Source organism: Hypanus sabinus, chromosome 13 (genome assembly GCF_030144855.1).
Source record: "Hypanus sabinus isolate sHypSab1 chromosome 13, sHypSab1.hap1, whole genome shotgun sequence".
Classification (NCBI taxonomy): Eukaryota; Metazoa; Chordata; class Chondrichthyes; order Myliobatiformes; family Dasyatidae; genus Hypanus; species Hypanus sabinus.
In genome coordinates, this window is record NC_082718.1 from 16,353,894 (window position 1) to 16,375,348 (window position 21,455).

The 21,455-nt window shown below is 38.7% G+C and overlaps 1 protein-coding gene across 9 annotated transcripts in view; it reads right to left on the reverse strand.

Moving 5' to 3' along the window:
• kmt2e (lysine (K)-specific methyltransferase 2E) overlaps positions 1–21,455 on the reverse strand; it is a 125,950-nt gene that overhangs the window by 76,154 nt on the left and 28,341 nt on the right. For all 9 annotated transcript variants that reach the window (XR_009515321.1, XM_059987174.1, XM_059987175.1 and 6 more), the window contains exons 3-4: positions 6,443–6,557; positions 650–879 (exon numbers count right to left, since the gene is read on the reverse strand). Coding sequence is in view for 8 of the 9 variants with exons in the window: in XM_059987174.1 (XP_059843157.1) it covers positions 650–879; positions 6,443–6,557 (345 nt within the window). In the remaining variant the exon portion in view is untranslated. The remainder of the gene's footprint in view (positions 1–649; positions 880–6,442; positions 6,558–21,455) is intronic.

Below are 21,455 nucleotides of genomic sequence, written 5' to 3' on the forward strand. Positions count from 1 at the left end.
AGAGAAATTAATTTACAGAACAGAACAAGAAGTTGGAAGATTGTTAAACAAGATGTGTGTACTAAATGAGCTATGAGAAACAGTCAACATTATTCCAATTAATCTGATCCTTTTTAGCTGCCAATATATCGATTCACTTAGAAATTATGTCAAAGCTACCCAAATCCATACTAGACACATCATTACTAAAACTCTGCTCTATTGTTATGGATTAAAACCATATTGTTATCTGCAAGAGCAGTGACTCCATCTAGATCAAAGCCATAATCAGAATGGCCACCATCAACTGCTGAGTGAACCTCCCAACATTCTCAGTAATTTTTTTCTCCTTTTGCCAATATTTCAATTAAGTGATTATTATTATTCTGGTAGACATTCATATGGCTTTGATGAACGAAGCAAATGATCAAACAACTACTGTCCTTCAGCAGAAGTTGAATGGTAAACAGGAGATTTTCCAATGTACGTAATACAAAATAGATACACTGAGACTAATCATAAAGATCAATTCTCAGATCATAAATCGGACACATTCTTAGTCTTCAGTGACTAAAAAAAGTCCCTTTGAAGGAATCCAAACAATCCTTTCAAACAGAAAACTGTGGAAAGAGGCAGATGAAGGACAAAGTTTCAAATCTTGCTGTCTTACCTGCATTTGTCACAACAGATCATGTATCCATCATCATGGGTGAACCCACAGATACACCTGGTAATATCTGTGCCATAACTTCCATCCTCAGAAGTGCTGATCGTGGTGGCACTGGAGGTCTCATCAAAATTAGCAGTAGTGAATATGCTCACGTCATTTTTTCCTATCACAACTGCTGGAGGAGGGGATGCTGGGGGAGTTGGTGGAGGTCGAGCACCATAATTATGGTCCTGCAAATGAAAATGTTAAATTTCAAGATACCCAATTCTAAATGTTATTTTACTATACTATTTTAATAAATTGTGTAGAAGCAACTTATGTGTCTATCCAGCACCATCAATACTTCTTGGACCCAACGCAGTAACAATAGATCTTATAAAATTTGTGAATTGTTTCAATCAAATTGAGTTAAGTTGAAATTGCAAACAATTGCAAAATAACACATAAAACTGGTAATTTTATTCCATTGCAGTAAAACAGTCATTGGTCTGAAAGTCAACCACTGTCACTTCAACTACTACATAAGCCATTTTGTAAAAAAAAACTTCTATTAGATGCCAAAGCAGCAGATACATCATTGTACTCTGTTCTTCAAAATGGTTAAGATTAGTGTTGACCCACTACATCAAAGTTATATCAAGAACTATCAGGAGAATTATCAAATTGACGTCAACAGAAATTTTGTTATGAAACAAAGCAACCACACCAGAAATATTGTTTAACAGCTTGCCTGTGCATGTTTTAAAAATTACTATAGTATTATCAGCAGTTGACTGGAAAACTCAAATTAAGCTGACTCATTTCCAACAGTGGTGCTAGAAAGTTTGTGAACCTTGTAGAATTTTGCTATTTCTGCATAAATGTGATCAGATCTTCATGCAAGTCTTAAAACTAAATGAAAAGAATCCATTAAATAAATAACACAACCTCTGGGGCAATGCCTTCTACAAAAGCTATTTGCAGTCAGGTGTCCAATCAATGAGTTGAGATTGGAGGTGTGGGTTGTAGAGGTGCCCTGCTTGGCAAAAAAGACACACCAAGTCAGGTTACTCATGAAGAATCAGAATCAGGTTTATTATCACCAGCATGTGACATGAAATTTGTCAACTTAGCAGCAGCAGTTCAATGTAATACATAATCTAGCAGACAGAAAAATAATAATAATAATAAATCAATTATATATATTGAATAGTTTTTTTAAAAACATGCAAAAACAGAAATATTGTATATTTAAAGAAGTGAGTTAATGTCCAAAGATTCAATGTCTATTTAGGAATTGCATGGCAAAGGGGAAGAAGCTGTTCCTGAATCACTAAGCGTGTTCCTTCAGGCTTCTGTACCTCCTATCTGATGGTAACATTGAGAAAAGGGCAAGCCCTGGGTGCTGGAGGTCCTTCATAATGGACACTGTCTTTCTGAGATACCACTCCCTAAAGATGTCCAGGGTACTTTGTAGGCTTGTACCCAAGATGGAGCTAACTAGATTTATAACCTCCTGCAGCTTCTTTCCATCCTGTGCAGCAGCCCCTCTATACCAGACGGTATTGTAGTCTGTCAGAATGATCTCCATGGCATAACTATAGAAGTTTTTGAGTGTATTTGCTGTCATGCCAAACCTCTTCATGCTCCTAACAAAGTACAGCCGCTGTCTTGCCTTCGTTATAACTACGTCGATATGTTGGGACCAAGTTAGATTCTCAGAGATCTTGACACCCAAGAACTTGAAGCTGCTCACTCTCTCCACTCCTGATCCCTCTATGAGGATTGGTATGTGTTCCCTCCTCTTACCCTTCCTGAAGTCCCCAAACAGCTCTTTTGTCTTATTGACGTTGAGTGCCAGGTTGTTGCTGCGCTACCACTCCACTAGTTGGCATATCTCACTCCTGTACGCCCTCTCAGCACCACCTGAGATTCTACCAACAATGGTTGTATTGTCAGCAAATTCATAGATGGTATTTGAGCTATGCCTAGCCACAAAGTCATGTGTATATAGAGAGTAGAGCAGTGGGCTAAGCACACACCCTTGAGGTGCGCCAGTGTGCAATATCAATGAGGAGGATATGTTATCATCAATTCACACAGATTGAGTCCCAGGTTCTGCAACTTCTCAATCAGGACTGTGGGAATGATGGTTAATAAATGCTGAGCTATAGTCGATGAACAGCATTCTGATGTAGGTCTTTGTGTTGTCCAGGTGGTCTAAAGCCGCACAGAAAACCATTGAGATTGCATACACTGTTGACCTATTTTGGCGATAGGCAAATTGCAATGGGTCCAGGTCCTTGCTGAGGCAAGAGTTTATCTAGTCATGACCAACCTCTCAAAGCATTTCATCACTGTCAATGTGAGTGCTACCAGGTGATAGTCATTAAGGCAGCCCACATTATTCTACTTAAGCACTGGTGTAATTGTTGCCTTTTTGAAGCAAGTAGGAACCTCCGCCCAGAGGTTGAAAATGTCCTTGAATACTCCCGCTAGTTGGTTGGCACAGGTTTTCAGAGCCTTACCGGGTACTCCATTGGGACCTTCCACCTTTCGAGGGTTGTCTTTAAAGACAGCCTAACATTGGCCTCTGAGACAGAGATCACAGAGTCATCAGGTGCAGCAGGAATCTTCACAGCTGTAGTTGTGTTCTCCCTTTCAAAGCGTGCATAGAAAGCACTGAGTTCATCTGGTAGTGAAGTTTCTCTGCCATTCATGCTATTGGGTTTCGCTTTGTAGGAAGCAATGTCTTGCAGGCCCTGCCTGTAAGAGTTGCCATACATCTGATGTCGCCTCCAACCTCATTTGAAATAGTCTCTTCACCCTTGAAATAGCCCTCCACAAATCATACCTGGTTTTCTGGTACAGGCCTGGGTTGCCAGACTTGAATGCCACAGATCTAGCCTTCAGCAGACGACGTACCTCCTGGTTCATCCACGGTTTTTGTTTTGGGAATGTAGTCTTTGTGGGCACATACTCATCCACGCAGGTTTTAATGCAGTCAGAAACAACTGTAGCATACTCATCCAGGTTCGAAGATCAGTCCCTGAATACAGTTCAGGGCACCGATTCAAAGCACAGTCCTGTGCTTCCCTTGTCCATACCTTCTTGATCCTCACTGCTCAAGCTGCAGTCTTCAGTCTCTACCTATACTCAGTGAGCAGAAGTACAGCTTGGTGATCAGACTTCCCAAAGTGGAATAGCACGATAAGCATTCTTGATGGTGGTATAGCAATGGTCCAGTGTTGTTCCCTCTGGAATTGCAAGTGATGGTAATTGCTTAGTGATTTTTTCCAGACTGGCCTGGTTAAAATCTCCCAAACCCTACTTGTCTCAAGAAAGATCTGTTCATGTGCACCAGGCCTTGATTAAAACAAACTTTCACAGCACCTTAGAAGAAGAATTGTAGAGATAAATGAAGCTAGAGGCTACAAAAGCATTTCTAAAGACCTGAGTGTTCATCAGTCCACAGTAAGAGAAACTGTCTACAAATGGAGGAAATTCAGTACTGTTGCTACTTTCCCTAGGAGTAGGCATCCTGCAAAGATCACACCAAGAGCACAATGTGTAATGCTGAAGGAATTGAAAAAGAATCCAAGGGTAACATCAAAAGACCTGCAGAAAACTCTAGAACTTGCTGAAGTCTCTGTTCATGTGTTCACTATAAGAAAAACACTAAACAAGGGAAACACTGCTCTCCAAAACAAAAATTGCTGCACGTCTCAAGTTTGCAAAGACCATCTGGATGTTCCACATGCTTATGCAACAATGTGCTGTGGACAGATGAGGCAAAAATTGCACTTCTTAGCAGAAACACACATTGGTATGCTTGGAGGAAAAGGGCACTCACTGCACACTAACACCAAAACCTCATTCCAACTGTGAAGCATGGTAAAAGGGGCATCATGGTTTGGAGCTACTTTGCTGCCTCAGGGCCTGCACAGCTTGCAATCGTTCGAGAAACAATGAATTCAAAATTGTATCAAGACATTTTACAGGAGAATGTCCGGGTAGCAGTCCATCACCTGAAGCTTAATAGAAGTTGGATAATGCAACAAGACAATGATCTGAAAAACAAGAGTAAATCAACAACAAAATTGTTTAAAAAGAAAATTTGTATTTTGGCATGGTCCTGACCATAATCCTTCCTATAGAAATGTTGTGGAAGGACCTGAAGCAAGCAGTTCATGCAAGGGAGCCCACCATCCCAGAGTTGAAGCAGTTTTGTAAGGAGGAATCACCTAAAATTCCTCCAAGCTGATGTGCAGAATAATGTTTGGTTGAAATTACTACCGTACATGGGGGTCACACCAGTTACTGAAATCAAAGGTTCACATACATTTTCCAACAAATACATGTAATATTGGATCATTTTTCTTAATAAATAAATGAACAAATATAATGTTTTTAGTGTCATTTATTTAATTGGGTTCTCTTTATCTAGTTTTACGACATATATGAAGATCTGATCACATTTTAAGTCATATTTATGCAGAAATAGAGAAAATTCTACAAGATTCAGAAACTTTCTAGTACCACTATATATTGTTGAGCAAATAACTTTGATGTTGGGAGTACAGTTGTCCCTTGGTATCCGTGGGGGATTGGTTCCAGGAACCCCAGCGGATACCCAAGTCCCAAAAATAAAACGATGTAGTATTCGCATATAACCTACGCAATCCTCCTGTATATTTTAAATCATCTCTAGATTATTTATAATACCTAATACAATGTAAATGCTATGTAAATAGTTGTTATACTGTATTGTTTAGGGAATAATGACAAGAAAAAAAGTCTGTACATGTTCAGTACAGATGCAACCATAGTAGCTCTTCTGGGAATGCTGATGCCAATTCTCCCATGATCTTTAAGTTCTTGAGGCTGTAGCGCTTTACGTAGCTAGCCAGCCATCTCTTAACTAGCCTTAAACTCCTTCCTCTCACTCACAACACAAGTAGCGAACAAACAAGATGCGAGGCGAACAATGCTCAAACAACCAGTGCTGGAGAGAGACTGAGTATCTGTGAAGTGGCGGCACTGCAAATTCAAGTTTTGGTTTTTGGAACTTCCTGGAATTTTTTTTTGAATATTTTCGATCCGCAGTTGGTTGAATCCGCAGATACGGAGGGCCGACTGTAATAGGGTTCAGTTAAGGGATGTGCAAATGCATATTACAGGATTTTTTTTGAAGCTGAAAGGATTGACAATCGAAGAAAAACTGATGTTAGAGTGCAAAGGCAAATAATTATATTCACAATCACAACTTTTGTCTTTATCTGATTCCCAAGATGTAAACCATGTCACTATATAACAAGATTGCTTCAATTCACTGTTAGTGAGAATGTAAGCCAGCTGGAGTATTTAAAATATCACATTCTGAGGCATGTTTTTAAGGGAAAATTCTACAGTTTATGATAACTTAAAGAAATTAAAATTGATCTTTATTTGCCACGTGTACATACAGTGAAATGTACCATTTGTGTCAAATATATGCAGGGAGTAGCCGGCAAGCATCACCATGCTTCTGACACCAACACTGCATTCCCACAACATACTAACTCTACCACATACACCATGGGTACGTGAGAGAAGTCTGAAGCACCCAGATGAAACCTATGCAGTGTTGCGGAGAATGTACAAGTTCCTTACTGACAGCGATTGAGCCGAGGTCACAGACTACTAGCTCTGGAATAGCATTACACTAATTACTAATTTTAATCCCAAGTTAAAATTGTTGGAAAAATATACTGCTCATCTGAAATTAAAATATCCAACTAGAAATGCAGTTATTCTATAAATTCCAAAACTTACTGCGTAAGGCAAACCAATGTAACTGTGCGAATGATGAGAACTGCTGGTATATAACTGGTGTGGATAACTGTTTGATTTTTCTACCACCACAGGGCTCGCTTCTACAGATTCCGGTCTAAAAAAAAAGAGAAAATACATTGAATTATTAATTATGTTCTGGATTTATTGCAAGACACAAGAATTCATTCAATTCATTCAACTGTAAAAAAAATTACATATACAGTCGGCCCTCCTTATCCACGGGTTCCACATTCATGGATTCAACCAACCGCGGATCGGGAAAATCTAGAAGTTGAGCATTGTTCGCCTCATGTCTCGTTCGTTAGCTACTTGTGTTGTGAGTGAGAGGGAGGAGTTTAAGGCTAGTAAGGGACGGCTGGCTAGCTATGTAAAACACTACGGCCTCAAGAACTTAAAAGATCATGGGAGAATCAAGATCGGCTGATGCTGAGGCAGCATCAGCGTTCCAAGAAGAGCTATGATGGTTGCATCTGTACTGAATATGTACAGCCTTTTTTTTTCTTGTTATTATTCCCTGAACATTGCAGTATAACAACTATTTACATAGCATTTACATTGTATTAGATATTATAAGTAATCTAGTGATGATTTAATGTATACTGGAGGCTGTGCGTAGGCTATATGCAAATACTACGCCATTTTATATAAGGGACTTAAGCATCCACGTTTTTTGGTATCCACGGTGGGTCCCGGAACCAATACCCCATGGATAAGGAGGGCTGACTGTACTTTATGCTATCAGATATAGACATGTAAGCAAGGCTTCCATTAAAATTATGAAATCAAATTGTACTTAATGCTTTTACTTTGCCTTTAATGTAGCTTTGCTGGGACACTAAACACCAAGCTCACCTATGCTACTCCACCAACAGTTCCCAGACCTACAACCTCAACTACCAAGAAGGATAGGAGTATAGGAATATCACCACGTTTACTTCCCCTAATGGAGCAGCATTATTACTTGAAAATATTGTTGACACATAATCATCACTTTGCCTAAGTGATTCCCTATCCAAATACGCTATCAATACTTTCACTAAAAAAATGCAGCAGTTTAGAAGAGTTCATCATAAAAAAAAACTTCTCAAGAAATCTATATACATAAAATACTACCCTATGCAGGGTGATGGTCCCATGAAAATTGGTGCCAACTAAACAAGGTTATTAAAATTACTCTATTATAAAGCAGAAAACATAACAGTGATTAGATACATTTAAGCAAAATGCTAACATGCATCAATACAATAGTTCATGTGAGAAGAAAGCGATGTATGTTATCATATGTGTTCACTGCTCCGAGAGAGCATAAACTGCACTTGTGATTAGAAGTTCGACATCTGTTTAGACTTTTGTTAGTCTCCCTAATTGTTACATAAATACTGTGTCTGAATCAGATATCTTTTTAAAAAGCTTTTGTTTGACAAAGAATGGAACAAATTCACAAGAATTGTTTAAAATCACACTTTATCTCAACAGAAATAGCATCAGCCAGCTAAGTTATCAGAAATAACACATGGTCAAAATTTCTGTTACTGTGAATAGCTAAGCGAGTAAAAGATGACCTGATTTCCAAAACGCATAAAGTTAAAAGATGACACACTTCTTTAATATTTTATGCAAGATTACTTTTTTTTTAAATTTCCATCTTTTATAGTTTCAAAATAACAAAAAAGGAAAAGGGCCTGAAGCAAAAGTTTGGGCACCCTGCATGGCCAGTACTTAGTTACACCCCCTTTGGCAAGTATCACAGCTTGTAAATGTTTTCTGTAGCCAGCTAAAGAGTCTTTCAATTCTTGTTTGGGGGATTCTTGCCTATTCTTCCTTGCAAAAGACTTCTAGTTCTGTGAGATTCTTGGGCCGTCTTGCATGCACTGTGCTGTTTAGGTCAGGGGACCGTGAGGGCCATGGCAAAACCTTCAGCTTGCGCCTCTTGAGGTAGTCCATTGTGTATTCTGAGGTGTGTTTAGGATCATTATCCTGTTGTAGAAGCCATCCTCTTTTCATCTTCAGCTTTTTTTTTACAGACGGTGTGATGTTTGCTTCCAGAATTTGCTGGTGTTTAAATGAATTCATTCTTCCCTCTCCCAGTGAAATGTTCCCTGTACCACTTGCTGCAACACAAGACCAAAGCATGATTGATCCACTCCTGTGCTTAACAGTTGGAGAGGTGTTCTTTTCATGAAATTCTGAACCTTTTTTTCTCCAAACATACCTTTGCTCACTGAGGCCAAAATGTTCTAATTTAACTTCATCAGTCCATAGGACTTGTTTCCAAAATGCATCAGGTTTGTTTAGATGTTCTTTTCCAAACTTCTGATGCTGAATTTTGTGGTGAGGATGCAGGAAATGTTTTCTTCTGATGACTCTTCCATGGAGGTCATTTGTACAGGTGTTGATGCACTGTAGAACAGGGGTTTTGATTTGCCTTTCTAGCAATCCTAAGAGCAGTTCTCTCCAAAAGTTTTCTTGGTTTTCCAGACCTCAACTTGACCTCCACTGTTCCTGTTAACTGCCATTTCTTAATTACATTACGAACTGAGGAAACAGCTACCTGAAAACGCTTTGCTATCTTCTTATAGCCTTCTCCTGCTTTGTGGGCATCATTTATTTTAATTTTCTGAGTGCCAGGCAGCTGCTTAGAGGAGCCCATGGCTGCTGATTGTTGGGACAAGGTTTGAGGAGTCAGGGTATTTATAAAGCTTTGAAATTTCCATCACCTGGCCTTTCCTAACGATGATTATGAACAAGCCATAACCCCAACAAGCTAATTAAGGTCTGAGAACCTGGTAAAAGTTATCTGAGAGCTCAAATCTCTTGGGGTGCCCAAACTTTTGTATGGTGCTCCTTTCCTTCTTTTTGTTCACTATAAAATTGTACAAAACAAAAATAATACACTAATCTTGCTTAAAATGTTGAAAAGAATGTTTCATCTTTAACTTGATGATTTTTGGAGATCAGTTCATCTTCTACTCACTTAACTATTCACAGTAACAGAAATTTTGACAAGGGGTGCCCAAACTTTTGCATGTCACTGTATATTCTGGAGAACAGGCCCTTCAGCCCAACCCATCCATGCTGACCATGGTTCCCACCTAACCTAGTCCCATTTGCCCAAATTTCAAAGTAGATTTATTATCAACGTACATACGTCAGCAAATACTAATCTGAGATTCACTTTTTGTGGGCATTCACATCAGATACAAAAAAACCACAAAAGAATCAATGCAAAAACTACAAAAAAATCAGGACAAACAAGTAATACACAAAAGATGGCAAATTGTTCAAATACAAAAAGCAAAGCAAAATAATAAAACAAAATAATAAAAATAAAAAATTAACATTGAGAACCTAAGTTTTAGAGTACTTGAAAGTGAGCCTATATGTTGTTGAAGCAGTTTAATGAAGTTATCCACTCCGGTTCAGGTGCCTGATGGATGAGGGGTAATAAAGAATTCCTGAACCTGTTGCTATGGGACCTAAAGCCCCTGTACCTGCTTCATGTTGGCAGCAGCAAGAAGAGAACATGGCCTGGATGGTGGGGGTCCCTAATAATGGATGATACTTTCTTGCAACAGCATTGCAAGCAGACGTATCAATGATGGACTAGGCCGTATGCACTATTTTTGTAGGCTTTTCCATTCAAGGGCATTTGGTGTTTCCATACCAGGCTGTGAGGCAACCAGTAGTAAACCCTCCACTATGCCACTATAGATATCTTTTTCCCAGTTTAATGATGACTTTCCTATAAGACAGCCCAAACTGTACACAACACTCCAAGTGCAATCTAAGCAAAATCTTGTACATCTGCAATATAACATATGAACTCCTGAAGTGAATGCCCTGACTGATGAAAACCAGCTTGTCGAACACTTTACAAACTACCGTCTCCCTGTGATGCTGCTTTCAGCAAACCATGTGGTTGTACTGTTAAGTCCCTCTGTTACTCAAATTGTCCAGGGTCTGACAACTTACTGTACAAATCCCACCAAAATACATTCTGCACTAACCAAATAGAAAGCCATTTGCCAATCTTTGATCCACTTATCTAATTGATCAAGATCCCCCTGTATTTTTTGATAACCTTCTTCATAGTCTAGCAAAGCAACATCTTTTGCAGCATGATTTTTGCTTAACATGTTGTAAATACACGATTGACAACAAAATCCTTACACCTAGACTGGTCACAAATAATAAAAATTGATTCTACTTTGACTCTGATGAAGTGACAACATGGTGGTGGTTAAAGAACCTACCCCTCCGATTAGTTTAATATTCAATTCTGTGGCCAATATCTAACTTACTTAATACTAGTTTCTTTTTCTATGCTATGTAATTACTAGATAAATCTAGATATCCTGAATTTGAGAAGATACTTTGCAAGTCATGGTGCAGTTACATAACGCAATGCAGAATACTTAATGATGTATTGCACTCTGCGACTCTGGAAATTAAAAATAATTTTGTAAATGCTTTGTGACATTTTTACTGTGTTTGTACCAATCTGTCATCGATTACCTAGACAGCAAGTAAAATACATGCCCTTCCGTTCCAACACCTTATTAGCAATAGTCTATTTAATCCAGATTTTTTACTTTCATAAATGAACGACAACCATCAGTCAAGCAAAATTCATGAAATGAAAGTGCTTAAGATAAATTTTAATCACTATCAATCAGCTCCTATCTCGTTCTGAATGGACTAAATTCCTGCTGGGGTACCATTCTATAGAAGCCATGACCCTTAGCCATTGTTTTTGTGTGAAGTTTAATGCAGGTATCAAGGTTAATCTTAAGCATATTTCTCATAGGAATCATGTACAGTGGTCAGTAATGGAAACCTAACAAACTTACATGTCCTTAAACCAGAAATACTTAAGGCTGCCGGCGGCAGCGGTGGAGCAAGAAATGATAGGGTCTTTTAAGAGACTCCTGGATGGGTACATGGAGCTTAGAAAAATAGAGGGCTATGGGTAAAGCTTAGGTAGTTCTAAGGTAGAAACATACATGTTTGGCACAGCTTTGTGGGCCAAAGGGCCTGTATTGTGCTGTATGTTTTCTATGTATCCAACATATCTATGTATCCTGACAGAAATCTATCAACTCAGGACAATGTTTAAACTAATATTCCATTTGGTTCAATGTTTTACTATACATTCAAGGAACTTCTGCCAACTGGTTTCTGAGAATCTAATATTCTCATTTGCACCACATAACTAACTAGATCATTGCAAAATACCTCATTAATAGTACAACTTTAATAAGTACATTTTTAGTAGAAATACTATAATTTATCAGTTTCCAAAAGACCTTTTTGACATTTATTTCCATCAAATACATGGGTTGAAACATAAAAAGAAAGCAATTTTCCTCCTTCTATAACTTCTTTAAACAACTGTTAGAAATTAACCTGAACAAAAAGATCTGAATAAACAATCCCAGTAAGAATCATGAAACTGAATTTTACTCCATAGAGTAAATACACGATAAAACATGCCTACAAAACATTACAAGCCAACTACTATATAAGATTTCCTCTTCAATTAAGCTGACTCTATTTGTTGCGTAGCAAATTAATAAGTGCAAGTTAAGCTAATAGAATAAACTCAACAAAATAAATAAAGGATAAATATCTTACTTACTCCAAAGAACATGAAAAAATTAAATTGAGATGTTCCAATTCAACACATTATCAGTAGTAAAGCAATCAACCAACATGGAAGAAAACTATCGTAGCACATGCTTTGCATAAACCCAAATGTCACTGAACACAGTAACCTCGTTATGATCACTGACATGACTGTTCACATCCTTTACGATACTAAATCATTCCGCCCAATGTAAAATTACACAATCTGTCGCATAAAAAGTAGTGCTGTTTTCTTTGATAAGAATATACTAATGCAAGTTTCATAAATGTATAAGGCAAGTTCTCTAATATTAAAGACAAAAGGATATTTAAGAACTCTATTATTTCTTACTACTCATTTTATTATTGAAAGTTAAAAGTTTAGCAGGCACTTTAAATCAGGATGATTTTTGCTTCTATTCAGGTTTGGACTGCTCCACCCTTTTCATTGCCATATCTTAATCAAGACAAATACTGTAAACTGGATCAATTCTCAGATAAACAATATGAAATGACCAAAGTATAATAGCAATGATTCCACTGTAATAACCCTTACCGTTCTGTATTACAGACTGAATTGCAACACACTCTAACGATGTTGCCATTTAAGGTATGTGGTTTAACATGCAGCTCGTTTCTTTCTGTTTGGTACGTGAGCAGTGTGGCTGTAAAGTTATCTGGATCACTAAACTAGGCAAGGGCTCCTTTCACTCTCCCTGAAGTTACAAAGAACTGATCAAAAGCCAGTAGAAACTCAGTTCCAGTTACATGAAAAGTTGCAGATGGTGAAAGAAATAAGAGCACAAAGTCCAGGTTTTATCAGCAGCAATTATAAATTCTTAATCTGTAGTTTAGCAACTATTTAAAATCAACAAACCATGTTAAGCTGAGAAAACAGTTAGGGGTACTTTCTTGCCTCTGGATGGTTCTACTACCTTTACAGCATTAAACACCTTAAAATGCATGGTCAAGAAAACAAGAGATTGAGAAGAGATTGAACACAGGAAGCAAGAAAAACAGGCGGATATGAGAAGAGGAAGCCAAGTGTATTCATAAAGAATGACTAACAAAGAAAAATCATAATTATAAGACAATTTGATCAACTATAGATATTTCAAGTCACAGATTAAGTTCTCCTTTATCTCAAAGCAGCTAAGGGATAAAACGCTATTGATTTGATATGCATCATATTTGTTATAGTAGCTTTTCAGCACCTGCCTAAATCAGATTTCTTTGTCTCTGCTTGTCTGCCAGCCCACAAATGTAATAATCAATACCACAACAACTTTAATATTATGCCTACAAAGATGGGCACCTCTCAAGAACACTTTAAAAACTTATTATACATTCACGAACTTCAAGCATCTAGGAATGATTTCAGTGCAAGGAAAACCAGAATTAACATCTGAAATTGTTGCTGGAACTATTTATTTTCAAGTATGTGAGTTGTAAAAAGTAGTCAACGTTTGGGCCGAAATGCTTCAGCAGGATTGGAGAATAAAAACCGAGTAGTAGTAGGGGTAGAAACATTTATTGTACTTTTTTCTGTAGACGCTGCCTGGCCTGCTGAGTTCCTCCAGCATTTTGTGTGTGTTGCACATATTTAAATAAGTATATTTCCACATAAATTAAAAACCACCTTGAACCTGAAGAACAATCAGTTAAACATAAGTATGTATTTTCACATTCAATCTGATAACTACCAAAAATGAAACCAACTCCGATATGAAGCCAAAACACAAAATATTCTTCAAAAATGACGACATTAATTAAAGCTAAGCAAATCATTCTGTCAAGGATTAAAACTGTATAAAGCCTGAAATGTAAGGTCAAACTCCATCACATCCAGATTGGCAGCTAATTTTGGCAGTCAAGCTGCAATTTAAATATCTTTCCTATTTAATGGCTCAATTCAGGATTATGAGTCAAACAAAAACGGCAGTTTATTAAGACTTAATATTTAACTAGTAAATATAGTGGTTCCAGTTAATTGGGTCATTGACGACTCGAGGCAAGTGCATATTTGGGACAACTCTTTAAAAACAATTATTTGAGAAAATAGATAAGAGTTCCCCCTATTTATTTGGGGCACTATGCCACTTAATTGGTACAAGAGACTGTTGCCAAACAGTTTCTAACTAACATCAATTGCATGCACTTGTATGGCCGGTAGACACTACACTGTGCTTAGAACAAAGAGTTTTAAAATAGCATTAGTTATGAGTGCATATATTTTGTTATCTGTTGGGCTGATGGATGCTGATTCAAAAATCAGTGATTTTTGATCATTTTGTTCTGTATTTTGACTTGAAAAAATCTCAGAGCCTTGCCAAGATGCCAAGAAAAAAATTTGACACTAGCTACAGGACCAAATTAAAAGGCATCCACCTACCACCACTCATCATCACCTGGCAGAGATAACTGATATGCTGAAATCAATTACACACTTGATAAACATGAGGGACATCAGGGAACATCCCAAAGCATGAAGGCAAGGACTCAGATGTTGAAGTGAACTTCAATCAATGGTTTCCCATTGCAACTGATCAAGGTGTTCATGTCAGTGGACCAATGTTTAAAAAATAACAAGTCAGAGAAGCTAGCTAAAAAGCTGATCATGAAGATTTTAAGCAACAGATGGTTGTGTGCCTTGATGAAAACGTTGACATCACATTAAATTCTAGGAAGCACACAGTGTTGATGCTGTAAATTCAGAAACAGGTAAATCTACAAAACTCCCTGAGTTGCTTCAAAAATTTTGCGCAGATGATATCAACGCTGATGAAACAGGCCTTATATTATGCCATGGCAAAAAGTTCCCTTGGCTACAAGCGCACATCATCAGGTTCAAAGAAATCCATTTCAACTAATTGGGGCAGCCACTTAATTGGGTGTAAATGTACTGGTCCCCATGTGTCCCATTAACTGAAATCTTCTGTATATGATTATTTAATTATTAAATATTATCCTTTTTCCAATCCATTTGTAACAAGTTTATTGTATAACTTTTAAAGGATGAGTAGCTTCACCAATTAAAATCCAATTTACATACTATAATTGATACTAAATATTATTTAATTGTTTAATATCATGATAATGCAATTATTTCCCATTTTATACTGAGCATCAATACATTAAATGTCTTGCAAAAATCTCTATTTCCTATTCATGATCTCATAGGTGTCATAATTTAAGTTAGACTTTTAGGTTAACATTTATGATCACAGCCTCTGCAAACCTTCATCTACAATTCTATGGTGGCATTACTTTTTTTATTAACAAAATAAACTTTATTCATAATAAAACATTTATTTACAAGAAAGAATATTTCATGCCTTTCCATTCTTTACATACATGGTCAATGCTTCCCACACCGTCTTAGCACTACTGACACTCACATGGCGCTCTGGAGTTTTATATTAAATACAATAATGATTGAGGGGCTTCCTCCCTCCATCTGGCCTCTTCCTCTCCAGTAGGAAAAGTACTCTGCACTGTGGTCGTTCCCTACCAGGCTCTTGGAGTGGCTGCATCAAGCTTCAGGGCATCCCTCAGCATGTACTCCTGCAGCCTGGAATGTGCCAGTTTGCAGCATTTCTACGTGGACATCTCGATGTGCTGATAGACCAACAAGTCTCAGATAGACTAAAGAGCATCTTTCACTGAGTTGAGGATCTGCTATCAGCATCTGATGTTTATCTCTATGTGCATCCCTGGGAACAGCCCATAGATCAGAGTCTCCTCTGTCACGAAGCTGCTTGGAGTGAAATGTGACTCAGGCCCTTTCATCATTCCCCACAGCTTCTTCACAAAACCAGTCTGCAAAAAGGTGAGAGAGTCTCTTTCCAATTACAGCCATCCAGCAGGCAGCGCATTGTGGTGATGATGCTCCAGGCATGCAGAAAGGATCTGAGTGGGAGGGCTCCTCTCAGCACCAGGCAGGCAAGGTCTTGGTGCCTGTTGATGAGGTATTCTGCCAGAAGGTCTGGACAGTCTGCTCGAGAAACCACCCAATTGTGCGCAGAGTCCTTCTGCTGCAGTGTCTGCAGGACACTCCATGCTGACCACTGCCTGATGGCCTTGTGATCAAAAGTGACAACCAGGAAGAACTTCTCAACGAACGACAGGTAATGTGACACCGTCCAGCTGACAGGGACTGTGTGCAGCAACAGGGTCAGACCCATCCTTCGCAACACTAGGGACAGGTAGAACCTTGGCACACAGTGGTAATTGGTGCCCACATATTTAGGATCATGTACAGCCTGATGCAACCACACACAAAGGTGGTCATCTGGGTGAGAGCACGATTCCAAAAGCCAAGATGTAATGCAAACTTAGTGCCACAAGGTGGTAGTCTGGTGCAGTTTACAATGCTCCACACAGTATCATGTCTCCTTCCATATAAGGAAAACTCATATGGAGACTCAGGTATCAACCCAAAACATATTTCATTTCCCCACACCTCCACCTTCTCCCCCCTCCCCCCCCCCCGCCTTCAAATTTAACCTGCTAAGTTTTTCTTGCAGGTTGTTTATTCCTAAGGAAACATTGATGAATTTTTCCAAATCATTAAGTTCCTCCTCAATAGAATTAACAGAATTAATTTACCTATTACTAGTCCCTTACTATTCAATCCTACCACTTGCTTTTTATTGGATGGCATTCCAAGTCAGCAGGTGCTAACGTTTTCAATTGCTTCCCACCATCTCCATCTGCCCTCTCCTTCTGCATAGTTCACTATCTTTCTCATCACTTGTTCCACTAACTGTAAAATAATTAACAAAAATATTGCTTGACAATTAAGAAAGATTGCTTGCAACACTTGCTCTAGTGTTGCCCCTCGAAACGCGTGTCGATTGCCAAGATAGGCTTTGTTCATATCAAACACTGCTATTTTGCAATGTTAGTTATTCAAACTTAATTGCTTGTCATAAAAAGAAGAGGTTTTAACATGGAAAACAAAAAAGAGAGGCAACAAGAACAAAAGAGAGAAAATGATCTAGAAAATGATCACAGACGAAAATGCAATATAACCACAAGAAACTGTCCTCCAAGGGTTCCCAACCTGGGGTCCACGGATCTCTTACTTAATGGATTAGGTCCATGGCATAAAAAGATATGAATCTTTGCTCTAAGCAAATTCACAGGAGACTTGCTATTAATAATTGTGCATTTACTACCTGCCATACATTTTGTACTATAACTTAAGCTATTTTGTTACAGGTGTCTGGTAAACACCTGCGGCCTGTAACAACTGGAAAAAAAATCAAAATAACATTTAGAAATGAACCATAGCACCTGAATAATTTAGCAGTTTCCTGGTAATTTATTCAATTTAACCAGTAATTTCAGAACCATAATTAATAAGTTAACTTCCATCCATAATCTGATCTTTACCAACTAACTGGAGGAACTCAGTGGGTCAAGAAGCACTGATGGAGTGGGGAGGGGGGGGTTGTTGGCATATGGAGGAATTGTCATAATTTTGGGTCAAGATCCTATTTCAAGAGGGAAGATATCCAGAATAAAGAGAATGGGAAGGGTGACAGGGACCAGTTAGTGATAAGTGGCCTGAGGAAGGGCAGAAGGTAACCAGAGGGGTGATAGGTTGAAACAGACAAGAAAACAAGAAGGGCAGAAAGTATAAGGCAGAGGGCTGCGAGGCAAACGTTCCTACAGGGTTTGGAGCATGTCAAGCTGAGACACAAAGACTACAAGTGATGGAATCTGATAAGATGATAATGTAATGAGTCTCAGTCTAGCCATTAGTTCCTGACCCAAATCTGGGCCGTACCTTCCAAATATCCGGACCTGACTTGCACTTACTTTCCCTTTTGTATTTTCTAATTATGACTTATAATTTAAATTTTTATTATATTTACTTCGATTTGTACTTCAGGAAGCACGAAGTGCAGAATTAAGTATCACTGTGATGAATGTACGCTCTAGTATCAATTGTTTGGTGACAATAAAAGTAAAGTTGTGGCGGAGCTTAAATATAAAAGGTTACAAAATTAAGTTGGTCATCATCATCATAAGACCACAAGATATAGGAGTAGAAGTAGGCCATTTGGTCCATCAAGTCTGCTCCACCATTCAATCATTGACTGGTCCAATTCTTCCAGTCATCCCCACTCTCCTCCCTCCTTCACCCCATACCTTTTAACACTCTGGCAAATCAAGAACCTATCTATCTCTGGCTTAAATACACCCAATGACTTGGCCTCCATAGCCGCTTGTGGCAACAAATTCCACAGATTTACCACCCTCTGACTAAAGTAATTTCTCCGCATCTCAGTTCTAAAAGGACCTCCTTCAATCCTGAAGTCATGCCCTCTTGTCTGAGAATCCCCTACCATGGGAAATAACTTTGCCGTATCTAATCTGTTCAGGCCTTTTAACATTCAGAATGTTTCTATGAGACCCCCCCCTCATTCTCCTGAACTCCAGGGAATATAGCCCAAGAGGTGCCAGACTTTCCTCACACAGTAACCCCTTTGCTCCTGGAATCATTCTCGTGAATCTTCTCTGAACCCTCTCCAATGTCAGTACATCTTCTCTAAAACTACACACAATACCCCAAGTGTGGTCTCTCAAGTGCCTTATAGAACCTCAACATTACATTCCTGCTCTTATATTCTATACCTCTAGAAATGAATGTCAACATTGCATTCACCTTCTTCACAACCAACTCAACCTGCAGGTTAACCTTTAGGGTATCTTGCACAAGGACTCCTAAGTCCCTTTGCATCTCTGCATTTTGAATTCTCTCTCCATCTAAATAATAGTCTGCCCATATATTTCTTCCACCAGTGTGCATGACCATACACTTTCCAACACTGTATTTCATTTGCCACTTCTTTGCCCATTCCCCTAAACTATGAGTCCCTCTGCAGGCTCTGTATCATCGGCAAATTTAGCCACAAATTCATTAATACCATAGTCCAAATCACTGACGTACATCATAAAAAGCAGCAATCCCAACACCGACCCTTGTGGAACTCCATTGGTAACTGGCAGCCAGCCAGAATAGGATCTCTTTATTTCCACTCTCCGTCTTCTGCTGAGCAGCCAATGCAACTTTCTTGTAATTACATGAGCTCTTTATCTTGCAAAGTAGCCTCATGTGTGGCACCTTGTCAAAGGCCTTCTGAAAATCCAAGTACACCACCTCTACTACATCTCCTTTGTCTACTCTGCTAGTAATTTCCTCAAAGAATTGTAGTAGGTTAATATAAGGCAGGACTTTCCTTTCAGGAAACCATGCTGCCTTTGGCCTACCTTGTCATCTGCCTGCAGGTACTCTGTAATCTCATCCCTAACAAATGATTCCAACAACTTCCCAACCAGTGAAGTCAGGCTAACAGGTCTACAATTTCCTTTCTGCTGCCCCCCACCCCTCTTAAACAGCAGAGTAATATTTGCAATTTTCCAGTCATCTGGTACAGTGCCAGAATCCATCAATTCTTGAAAGATCATCGTTAGTTCCTCCATAATCTCTCCAGCTACTTCCTTCAGAACCTGAGGGTGCATTCCATCAGGTCCAGGAGATTTATCCACCCTCAGACTATTAAGCTTCCTGAGCACCTTCTCAGTTGAAATTTTCACTGCACAAACTTCACTTCCCTGACACTCTTGAATGTCCATTATACTGCAGACATCTTCCACTGTGAAGACTGATGCAAAATACACATTGAGTTCCTCTGCCATTTCTGCATCCCTCATTACAATATCTCCAGCATCATTTTTTATTGGTCCTATATCTATGCTCGACTCTCTTTTACCCTTTGTATATTTAAAAAAGCTTGTAGTATGGTCACCAACAGCAGCACATCCCATCCCAATGAGCTTAACACATTCTATGCACATTTTGAACTGAAGGATATGTGTATGATACATTGCTTTCACAAGTTCTGGTAATGCCACCCTCCTCCTTCACCATTTCTCATTTGCCTCTCCCACCTTATCTCCTTACCTGCCCATCATCTGCCTATGGTGCTCCTCCCCCTTTTCTTTCATCCATGGCTTGTTGTCCTCTCCTATCAGATTCCCCCTTCGCCTGCCCTGTATCTCTTTAACCAATCAACTTCCCAGCTTTTTACTTCACCCCTCCCCCCACCTTCTAACTCTGACTCCTCATATTTATTTTCTCCAGTCCTGATGAAGAGTCTTGGTCCAAAATGTCAACGATACTCTTTTCCATAGATGCTGCCTGGCCTGCTGAGTTCCTCCAACATTTGTGCGTGTTGCTTGGATTTCCAGCATCTGCAGATTTTCTCTTGTTTGTGATGGGTATCCACTCTCCCAACCTCCAGTGCACTAATAGTTAACGTCCTAATGGTTTGGTATGGCAGCGGCTCTGCATGTGACCACAGGAAACTACAGACTTGTGGACACAGCTCAGCACATCACAGCAACCAAGCTCCCTAATATGCATTATGTCTGAAACTTCTCACTGCCTTAGTAAAATAATCAGCATTATCAAAAACCCCACCCACTCAGGACATTCTCGCTTCTCTCCTCTTTCACTGGGCAAAAGATACAAAAGTCTGAAAGTACATGCCATCAGATTCAAGAACAGCCTCTATCTCACTGTTATCAGACTCTTGAACTGACATGTTATGATCTTGCACTTTATCATTTACCTGCACTGCACCTTTTGGTGGATTTTACACTTTATTCTATATTGTAATTGTTTTACCTTATTCTAGCTCAAAGCAACTATGAATGTAATGATTTGATCTGTATAAATAGCATTTTAAACAAGCTTTTAACTGTATTTTGATGCATTTGACGATAATAAACCAATATGCATCCGATATTCCATTTCTCAAATGCAAATAAATTATTTCACTGTACAGCAATACCTGATAACATTGTAAAAAACAGCATGATTCCCTAACACTGCCATGACCAACAGCAGTAGTCATGAGTTATTTAGTTAGTGCTGTTTTTAATACAAGTTCTATTGATTGCATTATTATCAATCTGTCTGAATTATCACAAATTCTCTTACTGCAATCCTGAAGATTCTAAGTGGTTCTCACATTGTCATTGTTCAAAACATTGGTTAGACCAAAATAAGAGTACTCTGTACATCTCTAGTCCCCACACTACACAGCAATGTAGAGAATGCAAAGACATTCATCAAGGTCGTTGCCTGGATTGGAGGGCTGAAATAAGGAGAGTCTGGATAGGCTAGGCTTATTCTGACTGGAGGAACATATAGCATAAGTAGTCAGAATCACTTCTCCCAGAGAAAATGTTTAAAATAAGACAGTACAATTTTAAGAGACCTGAGGGATAAATCTTTTTGCATAATGATAATGAAGGCAGACATAATTACATTCAAGAAGTGTTTGAAAAG